At 38.5% G+C, this 21,427-nt stretch overlaps 1 protein-coding gene across 10 annotated transcripts in view; it reads left to right on the plus strand.

Annotated features, from left to right (window-relative positions):
* Window positions 1-21,427, plus strand: part of GALNTL6 (polypeptide N-acetylgalactosaminyltransferase like 6) — a 506,336-nt gene that overhangs the window by 465,228 nt on the left and 19,681 nt on the right. For 8 of the 10 annotated variants that reach the window (XM_068942492.1, XM_068942494.1, XM_068942495.1 and 5 more), the window contains 2 exons: window positions 9,969-10,190; window positions 18,764-18,880. In XM_068942492.1, the coding sequence (XP_068798593.1) occupies window positions 9,969-10,190; window positions 18,764-18,880 (339 nt within the window). The remainder of the gene's footprint in view (window positions 1-9,968; window positions 10,191-18,763; window positions 18,881-21,427) is intronic. The other 2 variants (XM_068942498.1, XM_068942496.1) reach the window with 1 other exon arrangement.

A 21,427-nucleotide genomic window follows, 5' to 3' on the forward strand; every position in this document is an offset into this window, starting at 1 on the left:
TTTGCAGGTATATCCCAGTTTATTATTTAGTTAGTTCCCTATTTTTTTTTTTGGGGGGGGGGGGGGTTCTATTCATGATTCCGTAAACACCCTAAGAAGTCTAACAATAAAAGCCCACTGTTCCATAGGTTATGCAGAGATAAAGTCAGAATTTCAATATATGTCTACAAAAATTTCTTTCATTTACAGGTATTTTGCACAGATTTTTAGCATTCACTACAGAACATTTGAGTGTTAGCCCTTCCTGAAGACAGGGAAGGGCAAACCCAGTGAAGTTCAAGTTTGGATGCTAACCCAGCAGCATGGTAAATCCTAATCTTAACTTGAATTCCTCCCTGCACTCCAGGACTTGGGATCCCAGAGCACAGTGATCCTCTGACCCAGCAGGCACAAGCATGATGACACTTGCCTCATTTCACTGTGTCGCTGAATTGGAACTTGCAAGAATTTGGGTTCAGGAATTCAGCTGATAAAGGTGGGTTCAGATTCCCACCTGAACCATATTCTCAGCCTTTTCCTGTGGCTTCAAAAGGGATCTTTAAAGGAAATTACTGGAGCTGCAGCATCTGGTGCTGTGACCATTTTTGCATTTTTGACAGAGTGTCCTTCAACATTAAGAGTGCTTTTTTTTTTTCTCCCAGCTGCAAATGGTGTTTGGGTTTTCTTAAAACAGCACTTGAACATTTCGCTTTTCAGTTTCCAGCCATGTTACAGAACCAAGGATAATCAGTTAGGTAAAGTAAGTTCCTAAGACTCTCTTTTCTAGTGACCGCAATGCAAACTGATTGACATGGCATGCTGTTAAAGGGGCAGTGCTACTACTTTTGCAATCTCCCTTTTAGCACAAAAGACTGTAGCACAGATTGAGTTATGATTCAGCAGTCAACTGAATGATGAGCAACTGAAACATCACCTTGGGATAAGCAAATTATTTATGAATCAAGCAAGAATTACCTTCTTGCAACAGCATAGTTATAATGTATTATAATGGTAGTTATACAATGCAATTTTAAATTTACATTTCACATATTTTTAATTGAGTAGATTTATTAATTCATCATTAAATTAAGGTCTCAAATGGAGCACTTGCAAAAAAAAGCTTTGAGTAATATCTACTAATCCTCCAACACAAGAAGGTAAAGTAACTTAAAAAAATGCTAGTTTATTGTTTTCTTCAATTTGGATAAATATTTTGCTTTTAAGAAAATAAATGCAATAGGACAAGCAGCTTAACTGTTAGCTATCTGAAAGGAATACAAAGAAGACAGAGAATTCGATGTTCCTGGATAACAACAGCATCAAAATGATGTTAAGTACTTTCCAGGATTCATTCAACAGACTAGATCTGGAACCCAAGTTAAGTAGCTTAATAAATACATTTGAAGTCAGATCCCTGAAATCTCTTTGAGAGAGAGTGGGTGTCTAAAGGCACCCACAGTATATGAGTCCGTAAAGTGAGCATCACGCTGTTCAACAAATTTGCAGAGATGTTGTTACACTGTCACTCTGCTTTCTGCTGAAGAGTAGTGGGTAGTAAATAAATTCTTTTCCTACCTGGATCTATTGGGTGGACTGTAAAATGCAAATATGCTTCTTATTTGCAAGAGGAGTGAATAATGTTAGGCACGTGTAAGTAAATACAAATCTTAACCAATAATTGGCAGTTCCATATACAAATAATAAAGCTATGAGATAAAGCGATTTTCCTTTACAAGGAACTTCTGTGGCTATATATATCCCCCTCTAAAACAGTAATCTCCGGAGCGGCCATGAGCACAGCATGCTGTACTCCTTCCTCTCTCCCTGTGGCTACCCTACAAGCAGCCTGCAGGAGCCTGCAGCCATGTAGTCAGCTTGGGGCAGGAAGCATCCTCACAGTGCACCGTGCCAATCCCTGCATCTGCACTGGGAATTCAAAGCCCCAGAGCCTGGCCTCAAGTCATGGCCTTAGTCCTATCCCCAGTGAGCACTGCAGGTGTATCCTGTAATGAGCAGTTTTTTAACTTTTTTGCAATTTGTAGATCTTTAAAACTTTGCAGTGGAGATACGAGCCCCTATATAGAAAGTTGAAGTCTTGGCTGTTTTTAGATAACATCTGTGGAATTTCAGTTCTAGGTATTTGCAGATTACAGGCTGAAAACAAACAGACTCTTTCTTCTCTGCCAGCTGTTCTATGCTAACTTTCACAAGAGCTATTTATATACACCACCCGCCTTGTCACCTAGTTAGCATACTGTGAGAAGCATGTCTTTTATACCTGCAGGCATCTCTTTATTTAGTTGCCTTTTCACACAAATACAACCATTGCTGGAATGAAATCTGAGAAGGTTTAATCCCTGTTAAGTGAAAAGAACCAAGACAAGAAACCCAAGGAGGGGGGAAGATTGGCAAACAGCAGCGCTGCCTAATCCCAAAGATAAAAGGAAGTTAGGCAAGAAGGGAAAAGGAGGAGAATCCCCATTTAGACTTACCTGATGTGAACAGTTTAAATATTCAGACCTGCCTGTCACAAATCTATAATTAGCATCCAGGAGAAGACTCCAGTGCTTTCACTTTCATAGAGACGTACATGGAAATGAGAAATGGTTGTGTTTTGACACCAAAGGAAGGACGTTTGCATGGAATCTAAGGTATTTTCTTTCTCCCTGTTGTGGAGTTTTGTATATTGCTGCCTCTGACATAGTAATCCATACTCGTTGGATGGGCTCCTCCAGTCATACTCTGCTCCCCTCCTCTGTGATGATTTATTGTGACATTATACTACCTGTTTTCCAGGGGAGCATAAAGTGTAGTTGTCTTGGCTGGATGGATCCCAATGCACTTCTTAAGTACTTTTTACGCAGGGCTGTATATTATTCATTCCAGCCAAATGAAATACAGCTGCTTCCAGAAGGAAACAGGGCACCCATTTTGTAGCAGCAACAATTCTGTGCTCAGTCAGACCCTCTCTTTTATTTCAGAACTGAAATACCTTTGCAAAGACCTGCAAAGAATCGCTTAGACGTGCTATGGTGACCCATATTTGGTTGGTGTGATTGAATGTAATTTTAGATATCTTGGCCAATGGAAGAAAAAACTATTGTGACAAATAAGATTACACCGGCTAGGTGTGTGTCTGCTGATGGCATCCAGCTTCCTGGAGAATATTCAGATTGAATATCTGGCAACAGGAACTTGTTGCAGGATCCAAATGTTCCTCTAGTAGTTTAATGTTGACCAAATCTGTGAATTTGGGTTAGGGTTTTCTTGATGCAAAGAGTGAGATAGGTACAAAAGGGGAAAGAACAGGTCATGCAGATTAAGTGAAACAAATAATAAAGCTGTTGAACCGCTTTAGTGCCACTGGGTTAAAAAAAATTATAGCATTTGGAGAAACTGAAAATAGACATTACATTTTTATGGTAATTTAACTACTGCATCTGGAATAACAGTTGGAAATGATGGAAGGGATGGAATTATGCAAGTTTACAATGTGCAATAGTATATAGCTAGGTATCTCTCCTATACATGTTATCATTCCTAGCTAGTGCACCAGCTACATTTCTAAAACAGGGAACTACTCTCTTCCTGTTAGGGACCAGTCTAGTTAAACCTTGCGTAGAGGGAATATTTATGAATCTGTCCTTTTACATGTCGCTGTCTTAGTCCATTTTTCCATTCCCGTGGCCTTCCTCTCAATGGGCTTGTTTGAATAATAGCATGTCTCCCGAAAATGGCAGATGATCTCACTAAACACACTTTAAAAAGAGGGACAGTTACTTGATCAAAGAGATGAATCTTCCCTACTCACTGAAGAAAGTGAAAGGGACAAAATGGTCTGTGAAAAAATAGCAAGTGAAGAAGTCCTCATTTATCTCTCTTTTTCTCCAGCTGAGAAAAAGTTGAGTGGATTTTAACTCTTTTATTGAAGTCCAGATATTTCTAGGGAAGATGTTTGTGGCATTTTAATTGCATGTCTTGCTAGGAATGTTGCTGAATGAAGCACAAAACAAAATGATAGTCTTAACTGTGTGAGTTCAAACAAACTTAAAGCAAACTCATCCAAAAGGATTTCCAGAGATCCTCTTAAAGTTGTAACAGTGTCACAAAACTTAATTAAATTGAGAATGCATACACAAGGCAGTTGATACAGCTGGTGAGTCAATCTTACTCGGGTTGCCATCACTTTTGCATGCATCTCACAGCTTCTTGATGACAGCAGTCACAGCCTTACATACAAAAATATGAATATACTGAAACATCATTGGATTTTGTTCTTCCTCATCCAGAAATTGTCATTGAATATGGCAAGAAGAGAGAACGAGTTATCATTGGTCTGTCATGGATAGGTCCTGAGAAACTCCTCGGATGTCCTTCTAATATCCCTATGACTTACTTGCATTGTATGTCAATTCATGTATATGAGTTCATTCAACTCATTAATATTGAATTGTTCTTCATTTAATATCTCCTATTTAGTTTTTCTTTCTATTTTTCCTTTTTCTAGTAAAAGTCTAGCTTTATGTTGTGGATATCTGTAACTTTGCAATGAGGATTAGTCTGACAACTGAGCCAAGTTACAGCAGCTTTTCACCTACAGTGCAAAGACATGTATTTCATTTTGACTTTTTGTATGCATTTAGATGAGGCGCTCAGACTGAAGTAAAAGAGTTTGAGCCAGTGTGATCTACCCTAAAGGCACCCCAAAACTGATTTATTCTCATTGATAAGGATATTTGGTGCCATTTGAGAAACTGGCACTTAAAGGAGTCTACTTTGGAAGATTATACAGAGAGCAATAGAGACAGAAATCCAAAAAATTGAAATACGACTCTTATTTTGTTTATTCTAAATTCTTTGTAGATTAGCTTCAGTGGGAGACTGGAGTGCTTAAATGAGGCTGCAAGACATTCACAAAATGCCACATAATCTCATAAACTCCTTTGATCTCTGAGTGTCTGCAGCAGTATATGCACATACATGGCAAAGTCCTAACAGAGTCAGACTTCTTAGAACCTATTTTACCATTTGACCCTGCTGGTAGATGTTCATTCTCATGCGTATCTCACTTACGGGGCTTAACAAGTTGACCTGCTCAGATTTTATCTAACCTCGGGTAAGGCTCAGGCAGAGAGGAAATGGCAGTCCTCCGTTCTCCACAACATAGAACATTCACCCAGACTGTGGGAAGGGCAGTTCCAGGAGACCTGTAAAGGGCTTGCAATTACATTTCTTACATTACCGTAAGTGACCCAGTTAGTAGGCCTTAAAGTGTTCAGAGATGAGTTCTTTCATTTACATTGTGTCCCTCTTATTGCTGGTGATAAGGTGAGTAAAAGACCAGAATCTCACTGACATAGATGGCAGAGAAGAGTTACATTTCTAGGAGGTTCTTCACATAATGCCAAGCTACTTTTCATGATAAACAGCCACAGAACTGAGATCTGCAACTTACTGGAGCTCATTGCTCTTGGAAAGCATGCACTTTTGCTCCAGGAACATGCTAAGTAAGCATATTCTAAATAGTAATGTATGAGATGTTTGCAGTTTTTTTACTGTGCAAGGTTGCAACTGATTAGCTTTCCGGAAAGCAACTCTATCTGACTGTAGTCAATTCAAGTGTAAGGATTAATTGCAATTTGAAGTTTTTCGCTATTGGTCTGAACATGATTATGCTAAAAGGAAGTGTGCTAATTATTAAGGCAATGTATCAGCCTGTGTAGCGATAATAAGGATAATAAAACCACAATAACTTAGGTCAACAAACCTCATTTAGATTAAAATGCGTGGAAGCTGAGTGCTCACTTGTAACAGACAACTTCAGAAGGAGCTTCCTGCTAATCTGTGATAGAGTTTCTTACGGTCACGTTCATAAACAGGTTGGAGGTTTAGAGCTAGCCAGTCAAGAGTCTGTATTTTTAAAAGGGAAACTGTTAAAATCCAAAGGGCTGCATCACATAGGTTTGGCTTACGGTGGCAATATAAACATATACTAAACATATATAGGCTCTTTAAGAGATGTAACAAGGCTTTGGAAGATTTTTAGCATATGATGGAGAGAATGGTTTTGAAAGAACTGGGGAACAAAGTTTTAAATAAATTTGGTTAACGCTTTTTGGCTGGTACTTGGGGAATGGTGGGGGAGGATTGTACTTTTTTTTGTAAATGCAATGTTTTGAAGGGTTTCCACAGGAAAACGGTGATAGAGGACTCATTGGAAAACAAAGAGCTTTTGACTGACGAATGAGAATTTTGAACTAATGACCACATGGAACAATATGAAGTATTTATATTGGATTTCTATTTTATTCAGTTGTAATAATCTAAGGAGGAATGCATTTTTTTTTAGATAGCCAGATAACTAAAGGGAAAACTCTAGCAGAGTCTAATCTTAATATTGATGAGGGAAGTCTTTGCTGGAGTTACTTATAATTTTTTTTCCTGAGGAAATTATTTTAATCTGCTTCTACTGTGCGATTTCTTTTTACTGTGTGATTTCTTAGTGTGAAAATAGCAGTGTTAGATAAAGTGATTACTATTAGATAAACTGTATTTTCATTATAATAGATGAGATGTACAATATATATGAGTGGAAAATATGCCAGAAAGATTACACCTGTGTTCATGATTTTGGCTTCCTGATTTAATGCACTTAAATCATATTTTGGCCTCACATACAAAGTCTCATCACATAATATTTTCACTTGTCAGGGTATTTTTGCATTAAAGGGTAAGGAGAGATTACCATGTGGATGTTGTTCCTGAATCTGGTCTGGTTTTCTTTGTCCTACCCTGTTCCCTTTTTCTTGAATTCAAATTTCAAATGAGGTAAAGTAATTTAGGTTTTCATGGAATTACAACAAAGGTCAACCTTATGTGAGGCGTAAGTCATTTTGGAATGGAGACATAAGTGTTGTGTTTTTATTGTGCTTGCTTTGTCCTTGCAGATTTTAATGTATTTGCTTCACAGAGACAAAGTGCGTAGTAATATATCTTGCAGTGTCGGCTGAATGTATTTCATTTGTTCTGTATCTTGCTGTCTTTGTTTTCAGATAAGCCTTATTAGTTCAGAGACATTTAGTTTGTGCAGATTAATAAAAGTCAGGAAAGGAATTTTCAAATGAATCTTGAAAGCAAATCAGAGTAAGAATCATGCTTACTTATATGCAGAGAATGTTTTAAGAAGAAACATTACCTTATGTTGCTGATAATCAGATGGATATTGTCCTCTAGCTTATTACAGAGCAAATCTCAACGTTTTGCAGTTAGTGTTCTATAAAAAGAATATTACAAAACTTGATGACCTTGTTTTTACAAACCAAACAATAAGAATCCTCTAGTGTCTCAATGTCATCCACTGAGATGTTGCCTTTTTGGTGGGATAAGAGGTTATTGGGCAGCTGGAGAAGTGCATAATAGACTAAGCCTGAACTCAACTACAACATCTGCATATAAATTTGTGTGAATCAAGTTGCAGGAGGAATTTTAAAAGCAAAGAAAAATACAGAAAAGCTTGCCTTCTATTTATTTAGACTGCACGACTATAAACAACAATAAAATACATCTCTTGGCTCTCATCCATCTAGGATTCTTACTTAAACATCTTTTTACTTTATAATTTTGTAAATTAAGTTAATTAATTGTAATTTGAGTAAATTCTTACATAGGCAAATTAATAATTCTGTTTCTCATTAAATGACAACAAAATAAATTTTATGTGAGATATAAGCCAGAACGGGGATTCATGGATCAGAAATAGTCTTAGATATGTGTTTAGGATGAATGCAGAAAGCAACAAGTTGCCATGCCTGTCCTATGAATTGCTCTGCCTCAGGTCAGCTCCACTTCAGAATTGTATAGCCATACTATGCTTTGGTTAGCACAGACTTGCTACCACACTAAGCTTCCAGTCCAAACCTAGTGCAAAACCAGCCATGGAATGGGGCAGAGCAAGCTCATGACTGCTTGCCCCCTTACATGTATTTATAATCTCTTACCCAAAACTTTGGGTGTGAATTGTCTGATGTTATCATGTGAGAGGGCTAGCCTCAAGAAAACCAGACCTCTCTTCTAGCACAGGTGTCTAAGATATTCCTAGAGAAAACTGAGAAGGGAACAAGGAATGAACTTGAAGAAGGCAGGATAGCCAGGACTGGAGAAGGTTCAGAAATGTAAAAAGCTAGGTGAATGAGCAGTGTGATGGCAGCTGAAATTCAGATGCCTTTCAAATGCAAAATGAAACACATCAGAAGGAATAATTTGAACTGCTCTTGCACGTTAGTAAGTTCTGAAATAGCAGGAAAGGACATAGGTATCACTGTGAGCAGCTGAAAGAAAATTTCTATTCAACATCCAGCGTTAGTCAAAAAGTCATGTAAAGATGCATAAAGAACAGGAAGGAAAATAAGATGTTCAGCAGACAGAAGACTGTCTTACAGTATCTGCAGGAAAGCAGATTACTTAATATGCTGTAGTGTTTATTCAGCACTGTAACGGTGGTAGTGTATACTTACCAGTGTTTTTCTATAGTTTACAATTGAAAAACTACAGCATAGGCATCGACAGCATTTAGTCATAATAGTCTTTTATTTTAGATGCAATAAACTATAATACAACAGTACAATCTATTATTATCTAAAGGTATCTAGATCTAACGATCTCTTGAATTTATAGAAAGAAGAGTAATAATAAGGTCAATCTTCTTCTTGTTGTTATAAATCAATAAAAATATTAAAAGTTTCAAATAAATCCATACAAGTTTGGGAAAGAGAGCAAGACTATAGCACAGAATCATTTCTGAGGAACTCTAAGTAGTGATTTTGAATGCTGCAAGTCTATGAACACTCAAGGTCCTTACTCTAAATTCTTGATTTTGAGAGTTTATAAAGAAATAGTTTTATAGTTCTTTTTGTGCAACGTAGAAGAAAGCTCACCCAGAAAGACAATGAGATTCTAGCTTTAGAAATGTATGCATAAATCTCTAGTATCCCATGGACAGTTCTTGCTAAACTCTCTGTCTGCTGTATTAGCATAGCTGGAGAGGCTGAACTGGGTATAGCAAACCTAGAAAAGAGAGGCTGGGGCCAAGGGAGAATGAAATGTGAAAGCGTCTAGAAAAGGTCACAAGACTTTGATTTTAGTAATTTTTATTTTAGCAGAATTCTCATATGGTCAAGTTTTCATCACTGGAGAACAAGAGACAAGTTCACCCTCTTCTGACCACCTTTATATTTTCTGATTTGACAGCCTTGGGAAGAAACATAATGGCTTGGTTGCGCAGTTTATAAGCTTTAGTTTATCATGCTGTGCAAGTTTTTCACAGTATTATTAGTTGCCGGCATCTGCAGTGCGTATACATGGTGATATGTCAGAATTCCTCTCGTGTGCTGAATATGTTAATAATGTCTGGTTAGTTGTGGTTAGCTACAGGGGAAAAATCAAAAACTTCTACCAAGACAGTCTTTGTGGATGTGGCTGCTGAAAGATCAAGGACATCTTGGGAGCCCCAAAAAAGTACATGTTAAGAAAGTGAGGTTGTGTACAGCGTTTGAAGGTTAAAAGCCAAACCCAAACCTCCAACCTCAAAATTCAAATGAATCAAAAACATGTGGAAAATACTAGTCTAACAACTAATTAAAAACAAGCCAACAAAGAAACCTGGTAACATCACAGTAATATTTTAGCTGAAATAATTATCCAAAACTGTATTGTATCTGATTAATTAAACGTCCACTTACCAAATGCATCAAAGTACTAAAACCTAAGCTAAAACTAAAAACACCACAAACTGCACAAAATCATTGGTCTAATTCTGTCATGCTCCTGACTCGACAGCAAAAGGGTTTACGTTTAATTCAAGTACCAGAGTCCCCAGTCAGCTAAGCTGACAAGTTGTGTGGACTACTGAGATTTTTTTTGGTTCCCCATATTAGAAATATCATTCAGTCAAAGCATGAAAAAATTAATGATTGCTTTTTTCTGCTGCACAGAACCTGAAGCGCGTGGCAGAGACGTGGATGGATGAGTTTGCAGAATACATTTACCAGCGACGGCCCGAGTACAGGCATCTCTCAACTGGTGATATCTCTGCCCAGAAGGAACTTCGCAAGCACCTTAAATGCAAAGATTTCAAGTGGTTCATGGCTGCAGTGGCTTGGGATGTCCCCAAATATTACCCTCCTGTGGAGCCTCCACCTGCTGCCTGGGGGGAGGTGAGGAATATACAAATTTGATCAAGTGTAAATGGGTCTAACATTTTACATTACAGGAAATTAAAATTACGAAATTAGATTTGGATCCTCTGGCAAATAGTGTTATTAAGGGAGTTCATAGTGATTGGAACAATCCCAGGAACAGCCATTAAAATAAGAAACTGCCTTGTCTTAGGATTAATGCTGTCCCTCTTATAATTCATTACAATTTTGTGTGTACAGGCCATACGATGCAGGCACAAATGAGGATAAGAACACAGAGAAGAGTATATATCAGCAATTTTTGCATGTTACAAGATGATTTTAAATACTGAGACTCTCATTAACAAAAAGGAGACCTAAAGTCAACACATCTTTTTTGGATATCAAATTATATAATCTCCTTCTGTTCTTACAAGTACAATTCAGGAATGCTACTAGCTAGCGCATGGGTAAGTGGTGTTAGGTTGGGTCAGTTTTGCTCAGACATGCAAGTATGGCAAGCAGAATCTGGCTACTTTTCTTTAAAAAAGTGTTTGGTAGTCTGTGTTTGGTAGGTGCTGTCATGGCTGAGTACCATCAGCAGTCGAATGTAATTTCTCTTTTGGGGGACAGGGGAGAGAAGGGCAGGGAAAGGGAAGCATATCTTGGAGTCTAATTTAAGAGCTTGGGGTCAGCACATAGCCTGCTGGAAAACTCCTCAGGTGGTGGAGGGCTTTTTCCTCTATATTCATTAAGATGTATAAAGAAATCTTTACTTTATCGGTGTATTATGCTGCTTTTAAAAAAACCCTAGGAATAGCTGTACTGCCAGTTCTGCCCTTCTCTAATTTTGTGGAAGACGTTCTTGGAGCTCTCAGACAATTAGCTTTCATGTCTGAAAACAAAGAATGAAGTTGAAACTTTAACCAAAACTTTTGGTAAGACCCCTCAGACCTCTGCATATCCCTAGTAGTTATGGATGGTCCATGCAGGGGATCTCTAGACACTGTGTGATACCTTTACTGTTCTCCAGAACTTCTTAGAAAAAGCAAATTACCTCTTTGCCAGATTTTAAAAGTAACCTCCTGGTGTAGCAGTCCTTGATTTCTCTTTGCAAGCTACCAGCTATAGAAGTTCAAAGGAACTTCAACATATATGTGCCTTGCTGTACGCTACTCCTTGGCAATGGTGAATTTCCTTTGCTGTTAATGTTTCTTATACCTTTAATGCTGCTGCCTATGCTTTATGGGAATTAATTTATGCTAGCAGGTAACACAAATTTATCAGCAGAAGTCAGGCTGGGTCAGGGCTGTGTGACTGCTGCTGTGATCCTCCTTTCATCATCTCCTGCACACATTCATGTCCATCCTTGCAGGGCTCTGATCATGAGATACGTAACTTCTCTGGCCAACTGGACAATCCTTACCAAGGTTTAAGTGAATAAGATTGAGATTCAGATATTAATTATTTTCATAATTTTTATTTTCATAAAAATGTTAATACACTCTCTGCATAAAAGTAAGACTTTTTAAAAGTAAATCATAGGTCATAGTAGCGGCATCTAATTTGTACATTAAAAGGACCTATTGAGTCCTTAGGAAGGAAGCGAATACCACTGGCTTTCCGTTTCCTTTAAAATTTATTCTCTCTGAAATAATGAGACATTTCAGTCTTCCTGCTCTATTTTTTCCTGAGACTCTCACATTCCTGTGAAGCTTTAATTAATTTGTTGGCACTTGCAAAGAACTTGATCAAACTTGAAGGTCAATGGCTGTCATAATTAGAAGCTGAAAGAGGAAAACAGACTGTGTGTTATTGCTTTATAAGAATCGAGCAGCCCTAGAAACCTTGCTGACTATACCCATCAAGTCTGTGCCAAAACTGGGTGTCATTTAGTACCTTCTCTGCTTACACTTGGAAAGCCTTTGCGTCTGCTTGCCCATGCCAGTCTGAGAAAGAATAAACAATGAGGGTGCTCAGAAAATCTTTGGCTGCAGTATCTTGATACCTAGAGCTAGGAAAAGTGTGTGGTGTAAGAGCAGGCATCTCATAAACAGTCTATTCAAAACTCCTTTCTTTTTGCAAACACATTTACTTGAAAACTGTCTTTTAAATTTCCTGACAAAGTCTATTCCTGGTGGAGAGGAAGCAAATCTGAAAAACAAAACCCAATCTTCTTCAGTATAGTAGACATGGCCTTATCTCCTGTGCTTGTTTGTGCCTTTTGTCCTTTGTAGCTGGCAAGCAGTACATTTCCTTAGTATTCTGCTCTGCCTTTTAACGTCTGAAATAGGTGCAGTGAGACAATGTAATGCTGAATGCAGACAGATAAAGGTTAGTGAAGCTGTAATTTCTGTGTCTGAGTGAGATTGCTGTACAGTTTCCTCTCCCAACATGGGAAACATGGAAAATTTCAGTTAGTTTTTGTTCTTATCCCCCCACATATGTTGGAAAGTATGTTACCAGTTGAAAAAGAATAACAACTATCTCTTTTAAAGACACAGTAATGTATTTGTAATACGTATTTGAAATCCTGTTGAAGGAAGTTAAAACGGCTGGATTAGGTGAGATTTGGACAGAGGATGTTTTCTTAGGAAGTACTTGTGAATCTGCAAGTTGCGGTCCAATGTGTTTAGGTAGCACTGATATCACAGCCTCCAGCAATATCTGTGAAAACACATTTTACAAGAAATCAGTCATATCATGCCAGCTATTGTAATTTATTTTAGGCTTCATCAGTCCTATAGTCAAGGTCATATGAAAAAATAATTTATTTTCCTGAGTCAAAAGGGAAATATTTAGAGTTTAGCTTACTTTCTTGTTACAGGAACTTTTTCTTTGATTAGTTACTGTTCAGCAAGCCTCTCTGTCACTGCAGCCATGCTAAGTGATTGGACCTGAAAATACTCCTTCCTCAGTCCAGAACCCAGAACTCATGGATTGTATTGAAGCGTTTTAGAGCAGTGACATGCAAATGTCACACATGAAATATTCTGAAGTTAAATCAAATGGCACGTTTGAAAAAGGATCAAAACATAAGAACTCACTAACTTCTCTTTTGATTACTTTCTTAAGTGTCACCCTCATACCCTTAATGAATCAATCTGAGCACACCAAATGTTGCATGTATATTGTACAAAAGCGATATAACCAGCTATTCCCCAGCCTGTGCAAACTGAGTGCTGCCCTACTTCTGTGCTATCCCAATTCTTTCATCAGCATCAATATGATGCTTAATAGCAGTCCCTTGTTTCTTCAGTGTCTGGTATCTGGCAGCGCTTGACTTAACTTCCACTTTTTATGGTTCACACAAAGAATGAATGCTTTAAAAATTAGTATGTAGCAGTTGATAGGAAAGGTGGCTCATTTTTCCATATTTGATCCATAGACTTTGATGGCTTGATGGTTATCTAAGAATATATTGTTTTACGAAGCAGCATAGTAAAACTCGCTTTAACTGCTGCTCAAATAACAGAAGAAAACATAAGCAAATGTTGCTAATGTCCTCTAAAAGCTACAGCCACCTTCTTATTTGGGGCGCTAAATCACAGTGTGTGGAGAGCATTATATAAATTGGTAGACCTCAGGTGCCTCTCAGGTTGCTGTCTTGCGCTGGGCACCATAAGGAGAGTCACGGCACCATCTTTGCGTGCATCATTGGAACAGACAACTATATTGAACATAAGGTTATCTTTAGATTGCCACACTTCCCTATTTTTAATTTTGGCCCAGATGATTTTGTGCAGAGATATGCATGCAGTACAGCTCCCAGGACCCCAGGAGTCCTCTCCCTCTCCAGCTCACCAGGACAGCGTAAGTTAGTGTGGCTGAGTGACCTCACAGCTCCCCTGCAGGCAGGGCAGGGCAGGGCAGGCGCTGCTGGAGTCAGGACACCACCTGTTCATCTTGTGAATATTGCAAGAACTAGAAGCAGAGCCTCATTTCCGCAGAGCCTGTGAGGGATGTTAGTTTAGGAATAGAATTATTGAAGACCCAAATTGTTCAGTATAGCCACTGGAGCCAGGGAAGTTTTGATTTCCCTCCATCATTTCTTTTTCAGGCTAAAATAGATTCCCTTAAAAGATGGGAGAAAATTCACTTGGCTTTTAAGAGAGTGGAGTTGGGGGGTTATTTTATTTATCTTTTCCTTCCAATATGGAGCATATATGTGTGTCATTACACAGTTCTGTCAAAATGGTCCTAAAATTCATCCTGGCAGGTTGTATCAGTGGCCACTAACCCTTTTTTATTCAAAAGACTTTTGTTTTTTCTGACAAGAAGATTACAGTGGTAATCAATATATCCATTGCTTTCCAATTTGCCTAGGTACTAATGACAAATACTGAGTTTTTAAGGGAATAAGGAGCAAACTGTTCATACCTGTGTCTCCCACGGGGAGCAGATTCAATCATGTTACTGGTAGCTTTTTACAAAACTCCAGCATTAATTTAGCCTAAGGTCAAGTTATCTGGAAGACAATCTATTCTGCAGTGTGTAAACACTGGTTGGGAACCGCTGTTTGTTTGTTTCTTTGTTTGTTTGTTTTTAGTAGATTAGTCTGTAAGTACAGCTCCACTTTCCTATTTTACTTCCTTCTGGCAATACGTACATCAACAGGCTTGGTTGATGCTTAGAATGTACTGCAAGGTTTATCTTCAGATTTCCTCTGAAGCTATGGAGACTATGGAACTCGTTGAGTTATGCCTCAGCTGGGTTGCTGATGAATGCAGTATGTCTATTTAGCTCTAGAAGGCTTTTAACATCAACCTAGTGTGGAAGGACAAGCCAAAAAAATGGATACTGGAACCAAAGTGTATGCCTGAGGGCTGTGGAAGTTGGGGAGAAGCTCAGACATAAGTGAAAGAGGAAGGAAGTGGTGAATGAGGAGAGGAGCTGGCAGAGGTACCTTGATGTAGTGAAGAGAAATATCCATATCAGGATGGGGTGGAAAGGTGGGAGATAGCAGAAGGAAGAAAGAGAGAGGAGTTAAGAAACCCCTAATACGTCATAATGTCTAAAGCTCTGGTATGTTTCCTTGCAAAACAAAACTCAACAAGTACGACCCCCCCCAAATATCAACAGATATAAATATTTTTCTATCTGTATTGTGTTTTTCTGGAGCAGTGGTTGAAAATGATGCTGTCCTCCACTAGGTGTTGCATTCCTCATTTGCAGAGTCAGCCAGCTCCACTCAGTAGTGTTAGCGGTAGTTTAAGGAGAGCGCTTGCATGGCAGAGCACTTACATGAACTGAGCTCCCTCTTTCCTAAGGCCTCACCTACTCTACCAAAAAGTCTTTTTAACACTGGCTGACTAAAATTAGAGAAAGTAATTTGTAGTTTTAACATGTGTTAACTGGTTTTGGTAAAACCCAAAGATTACTGTATTTAAGCTTGCTCAATGATTTTTTTCTTATGGTTTGCTGCCTTGTTTAAAGCACAGAAGTCGGATATTACAACAGCAGAAATCTCACTGAGTTAACTTTCCTTTTTCCTAGGTTTAGGTGCAGCACTGAAAAGAGCCTAAATGTCCTTGCTCTAACATCTCCAGTATAGAAGAGCAAGAAAATAAACCTTGCATCTATATTCTCTGTGCTTTTACACCTCATCAGCTCTCTATAGGGATTATAGGGCCCATAGTCTTAGTATCTGCGTCCCAGGTGCATTAGGTTGGCATTTTAGGAACTGAATGTGCATAATGACATGCATATAGAGTGTCCCATGCTTTTCTCAGGGTATGTTTACTTCTAAAACAGCCTTTCAGATCACCTTTAATCATCCCTGTTAGTCCACACAAACTCCTTAAATACATGCTTTTCCCACACACTTATCTGTGTGTACACATGATAACATTTCAGTATGAATAAACAAGCTCTGTGTTTAGCAGCTCTATGCCCTACCTGCATATATGATAAAATCTTTCTCCTGCTTGTCTCCAATCTCCACAATTGCACAAATACAAATGTTGGAAATGTGGGTGTATTAGAAGTTCTAGCTTTTTCTTTGCTAGCTGTAACTCATAACCTAAAAATTAGAAATCCATTGTGCCATTTGATTGGAGACAAAGAAGTTCAAATGCGTGTTGATGGAAGACAAAATAAACCCTCTCCTTGCTGTGCTCCTGCTTTCCTTCCTTCTTGCATGAAAGGATCTTAGGGAATTTAGAGGCAATGTGGTGCTGGTGTTCAGCAGAACATTCCCTGTGGTTCTGGCAACAGCTTGATGGCTCAGTTCAATTTCTAGTGACTGCCAAGGCCACACAGAAATGCCAGAGAACAAAAGCACAAACTTGACTGAAATGCCTGTATGACAAAAAAGAAAAAAAAAAAAAAAAGAGAAAGCGAAAAACCACAACCCTTCTGCAGCTGAAATGAAGAATGAAGACAAAAAAAGGATGAGCTAACACCTAAGCTGCAACAAACCAGAGAAAAAATGAACTTGAGGAAACCTTTCAGGAGCAGAGAGAAGAGCAGAGGAAATAAAGAATACAGGAGACAGATTTCAGCAATGAAGAAACTAAGCATAACTTCAGTTAAAATCTTTTCCAGCTGTGCATAGGATAAATATACTGCATAGCCCAAAAGAGTAAGAACAGGATACAGCAATGCCATCTAGACAAAATTTTGAAAGCCCCTTAATGTCATAAAGCATTCAGTGGAAGTGTATTCATGGTCACTTTACAATTATAGGTCATATAAATATACCCCAAATATTAATGGTAATTATTAGCATCTCTGTTTTAGTTCATACGCTCTGAGAACAGAACTAAAGAGACTGATAATGAAGTAGCATTTAATTTTGCATTAGGTCAGTAATCTTCGTACATGAAAATTTAAGTGCACTGAGAAGTGATTGAACACTCTTTAAACGAATGCTACTTGGAGTAGATTTTTAACATAAGACTTCAAAAATATAAAATTAAAATCTATTCCCCTCATTTTTTCCTGTCTTTTTGCTGGATGATATAAAAACGAAGGCAGGGTTGTTGAGAACTGATTACCTGTTATCCCTTTTTCAGTTAACATGACTCCTTGTCCTCAGTGCTGGGTTTCTGCATCTGGTTATGCATATGAAATACTATGTTTTAGTAGATGTTTTAGAAGAACACTCCTCTGAGCCGTAATGAAGGCTCAAAGGTTCTTGGAGCCAATTGCTCAAATTCGTAATCACACCATTTGCCCAATCTGCTCTTTTGCAGGCTAAAAAAATACACTTCCTAACACCTTTCCTGGAGGTGATTTTTTTTTTAATTTTATCCAGTTCCTGTTGCTCTCCCATCTGTCTCTTTCTTAGAGCATGATGTATAGACTTGATTCCTATCCTCCAGCTTCAAAAAAGAGCACAGTAGCTCTCCCAAGTGCTTTACAAACATGAGGATTGCCCCCTTTTTGCATGTTTTGTGCTATACTGAGAAGTCTTTCATCCTTTTTTTTTTTTGGTGAGGTATACAGTGTTTAAGTGTGGCAGTGTTTACATTTGTCTAATCTGGCAACCATGGTGACTTCTAGAAAATTTTCCATGGAGAATTACAAATGCCACTTTGACTGTAGCTCCATTCAGCATTTGGCCTTTATTTTTTGTTTAAATAAAGATCAAAATAGTTGCCAGAACGTCAAAATGTCTCCCCGTTTTGTATATATTTCACATATAGAATTTGTGCACGTCTCCATGCAGGTACCTGTGCTTTGATTGCTCAGTTTGTGTGTATCTTGCTGACAGAAAATTTTAAGGAATCCTCTTCATTCTACAGGCGTCTAAAGGATTTGTAAACAGCTCAATTAAGGTATTCAAGGAGACGCATAGAATAGCAAAATAAATTTGGCATTTTCCTCTTTTTACCAGCACTTGCCACACCACTCCTTTTCAGTCCATTCTTCCAAAAATATATAGAGAGCAGCGTATGCAGTGGTGGTACATAAATGGTATGACTGATAGTCACAGATTAATTATGACTCAGTTGCTTCAGTCTCAAACATGAGACTTCCCTTTTGAGAAGGGGCTCCAGTGCAGGTTGCTCAGAAGGCATACAGACAGCATACAGAACCTCCGTGGGTGAGCACAGTTTCAGTACTAACGTGTTAAGAACTTTTTAAATTTTTTTCCATGCATGAAACACTGGTCTGTGACCTTATCTGCAACAGTATTTTCATGTTGAATTAGAAACAAGTATTAGAAGAGGGTGTGCCTGCCTTTTGATAAATATTGCTCTCAGGTCTGAGAGGAACTCAAACAGAAATCATTTCCTCGTAATACACTTGATCTCACGTTTTCTGATAGGAGAAAATAAGCAATCAAACTAAAATGTGAACTTTTCAGATTTTCTTCTCTTAGTTTCTTTGCATGAAAGTATTTCTTATGGAGCTACACTCCATTTGTTAAGCAGAATATTTCAAACTTTGCTGCTTCTATAGCTGGTTCAAAAAAAAAAAGCTCACTCCGGGACATGGCTGTCTGCCATGTAAAAAGTCCCACCAGTTTTAAAAAACTTATGGTGAGTCTCAAGACCTTCAGTTTCTGTCTAAAATAAGAGAGAGCAAAATTCCTAACTCCTTAATGTCAGAAGCTGTATTCTGCAGCCTGGTTTAATGTGAAATGTTGCTGCTTGGTTTTGCAGATTCGAAACGTGGCAGCCAATCTCTGTGTGGACAGTAAACATGGAGCCACAGGGACTGAGCTGAGGCTAGACATTTGTGTGAAGGATGGCTCAGAACGGACATGGTCACATGAACAGGTATTTTAACAATGAAAAGAGAAAAGCAGTGTAAAATTGTTGCTTCTCTTTTCAAATTTCTAAACCCTTCCCTGAGGTTTCCTCCTTTTCTTAAGGCTAAGCAAGAAGTTGTATTTGAACTGTTGCTGACCTTAAGAGCTTTTACCAAGTGATCTGCAACATAACCTCAGAAATTCCAGCTATTGCCTGTGCTGTATGTTCTTTTTAATTTCCAAAAGGAATTGCAAAACTGGAAGAGGTTTTGGGTGTCCCATTTTCCCCTACTTTGTTAATAAAAACGTATTGATTTCAGTCCTGTTATTCTCAAAAGTATTTTAAATATACTACCTATGCATGTAAAGCTCTAGTGGTTGCCTCCTTTTATCCTTTCATCTCAATAAGCTCAATGAGTGAAGATGAGCAGGGAGGGCTCAAAAATAGAGGCCTGATAAAGGGCTGAAACCAATAGGTGAGAAGGATGATCTGAGTGGTTGTATTTTAAATGAGTATGCAAGATAAATAGGGTGAAAGCCAGAAAGAGAGGATTTCACAAAGACAAGGGATGATAAAGGCTCAAACAGAGCTTTTATCTAAGTTAGTTTGTTAGACGAATATTCCATACTCTCAGGAATATGGAAGAAAAGAGCTCTGATTTGTACTCAGTGTGGTTGTGAGTGCCATAGGAAAGAGATTGTGATTCACAGGCCAACATGTGGCAAAGAGAATCAGGGAGAAAAAGCACCACCTCATCGTTTATTAGCAATCTTAGTGAACGTGCCTTCCACAGGACAAGGCCCCAGATCAGAAGAAATCCACAACGTTGAGGAGAAAAATTCACCTGGCGGTCATACGTGGCACATAAAGAGCTTAAAAGCTGAGGAAAGAGGAGTGCTGAGGGATATTTGAAGTGTTGAGGTCAAGAAGCCATTCTCTGAGGATACTGGGAAATGCAAGGGGAAGTATGCAAGTGAAGTTCTCTAAGAAGCAGAAGGGCAGTCACAGTTTACTTTAGTGCCTACACACGGAAAAGTTGCTGGAAGAAGGCTTCTTCTTCGCCTAGCTAAGATACAACACAGTGGCAGGATGCTGAGATTAGATCAACATAATCAAGTTTTGTTTGTTAAAGATACCAATGATTCAAGCAATTCATTCAAGGAAGTCCTATGGTGCAGACTCAGTCATCACAGTAGTCTCTGGCTTTAAAATCTACAAACCCTAAACAGGAAAGGAGGGAATCCTGAGACTGAGAGAGATGAGGAAAGAGAAAGGAGTGAAGAAAATAGGATAAAAAGGTGAGAGAAGAAAAATTTTGGGAGGGAAAACAGAAAAAAATGAGGCCTGAAATATCCTTTGAAGAAAGAAGTTCTTGTGAGGAAGGGGAAGGGATAAAAAAGGAGAAGAATTTTAGGAAGGGGTCTGTGGTTTAGCGTATTCCAGTACATTAATATGTTTGGAATCAAATTCAGTGCAAAGGTGACGTTCTGCACTAATGACAAAAAGGGTTAAAACTAATACAAAAGGAGTTTAACCAACTAGCTCCTCAGGAGGAGAATCAGAGCTATGATGCTTTCTAAACTGCTCGATTTGGGCTTCACAGGCAACATGAATTATTTCTGCGTAGCTAGTGTGGAACAGCATGTACGTTCGCACTACAGAAGATTATTCAAAACACTGAAAGGGAACATTTCTCGGAACAGAGTGGTACAGTTGCCCTGGGAAAGGACTGCCGAGACCCAAGCCAAGCCACTTAATTCAATTTACTGAACAGACCGGTGCCTTCTCTGGGCTGCTGCAGAGGGGCGGGGTACAAACCCTCCGCAGGATCACACAGCTGATGGTCCACTTCCATACACATTTCTCTCCTTTTCAATAGAGTTGCTTTTTTAAATGTGTAGTTCAGAAAATAATCAGCAGAGGGCAGCTCCGGACAAGCGGAAGACAAATAGGCAGCAAAGGAAGGTGAATGACTTATTGACTCCGGGAGCTTTTCTGTCGCGAGAACTAGAAAGAAACGGAGCTTTACAGATATGACAGAGGTGGGAGAAAATCAGTCGTTTTTAAAATGCCTTCCCCCCCCCCCCCGCCCCCGACTACATTCCACTATTTAACCTCAAAACTGCTTGCTTTTGCCAAAATGAAATGGAGTTTGATTCTGTTCAGTTTATTGTGACAGGTGCTTACGCTGCTTTCAAAAGTTGTTCTTTCCACTGATAGGAGCAGAGTTATTAGTTTATCCCCCTGTCAATGTAAATCTTCGAAATCATGTGAGATATATTGAAGAATCTTGAGAAGAAATCTAGGGTAACATAATGTAATTTCATTTTCTCAAAAAAAAAAAAGAACTTTGTTTTCCAAACCTACAGCATATAAGTTTTAGAGGAACGATGACTTTGTTTAAGGATCTGGTATAATGTCCATCACTGCACTGCTGAGCAACTTTTTATTTGCATAGTCCTAGTAGTTTTAATATCCTCTTGGTTTTTGGATTGGTTTAGAAACAAAATGTACCTTAATTTACTCAAGTATTCAGACCCCGATATGAGACACATTCATCTGGCTGATAGATTT

The sequence above is a fragment of the Struthio camelus genome, chromosome 4 (assembly GCF_040807025.1).
Source record: "Struthio camelus isolate bStrCam1 chromosome 4, bStrCam1.hap1, whole genome shotgun sequence".
Classification (NCBI taxonomy): domain Eukaryota; kingdom Metazoa; phylum Chordata; class Aves; order Struthioniformes; family Struthionidae; genus Struthio; species Struthio camelus.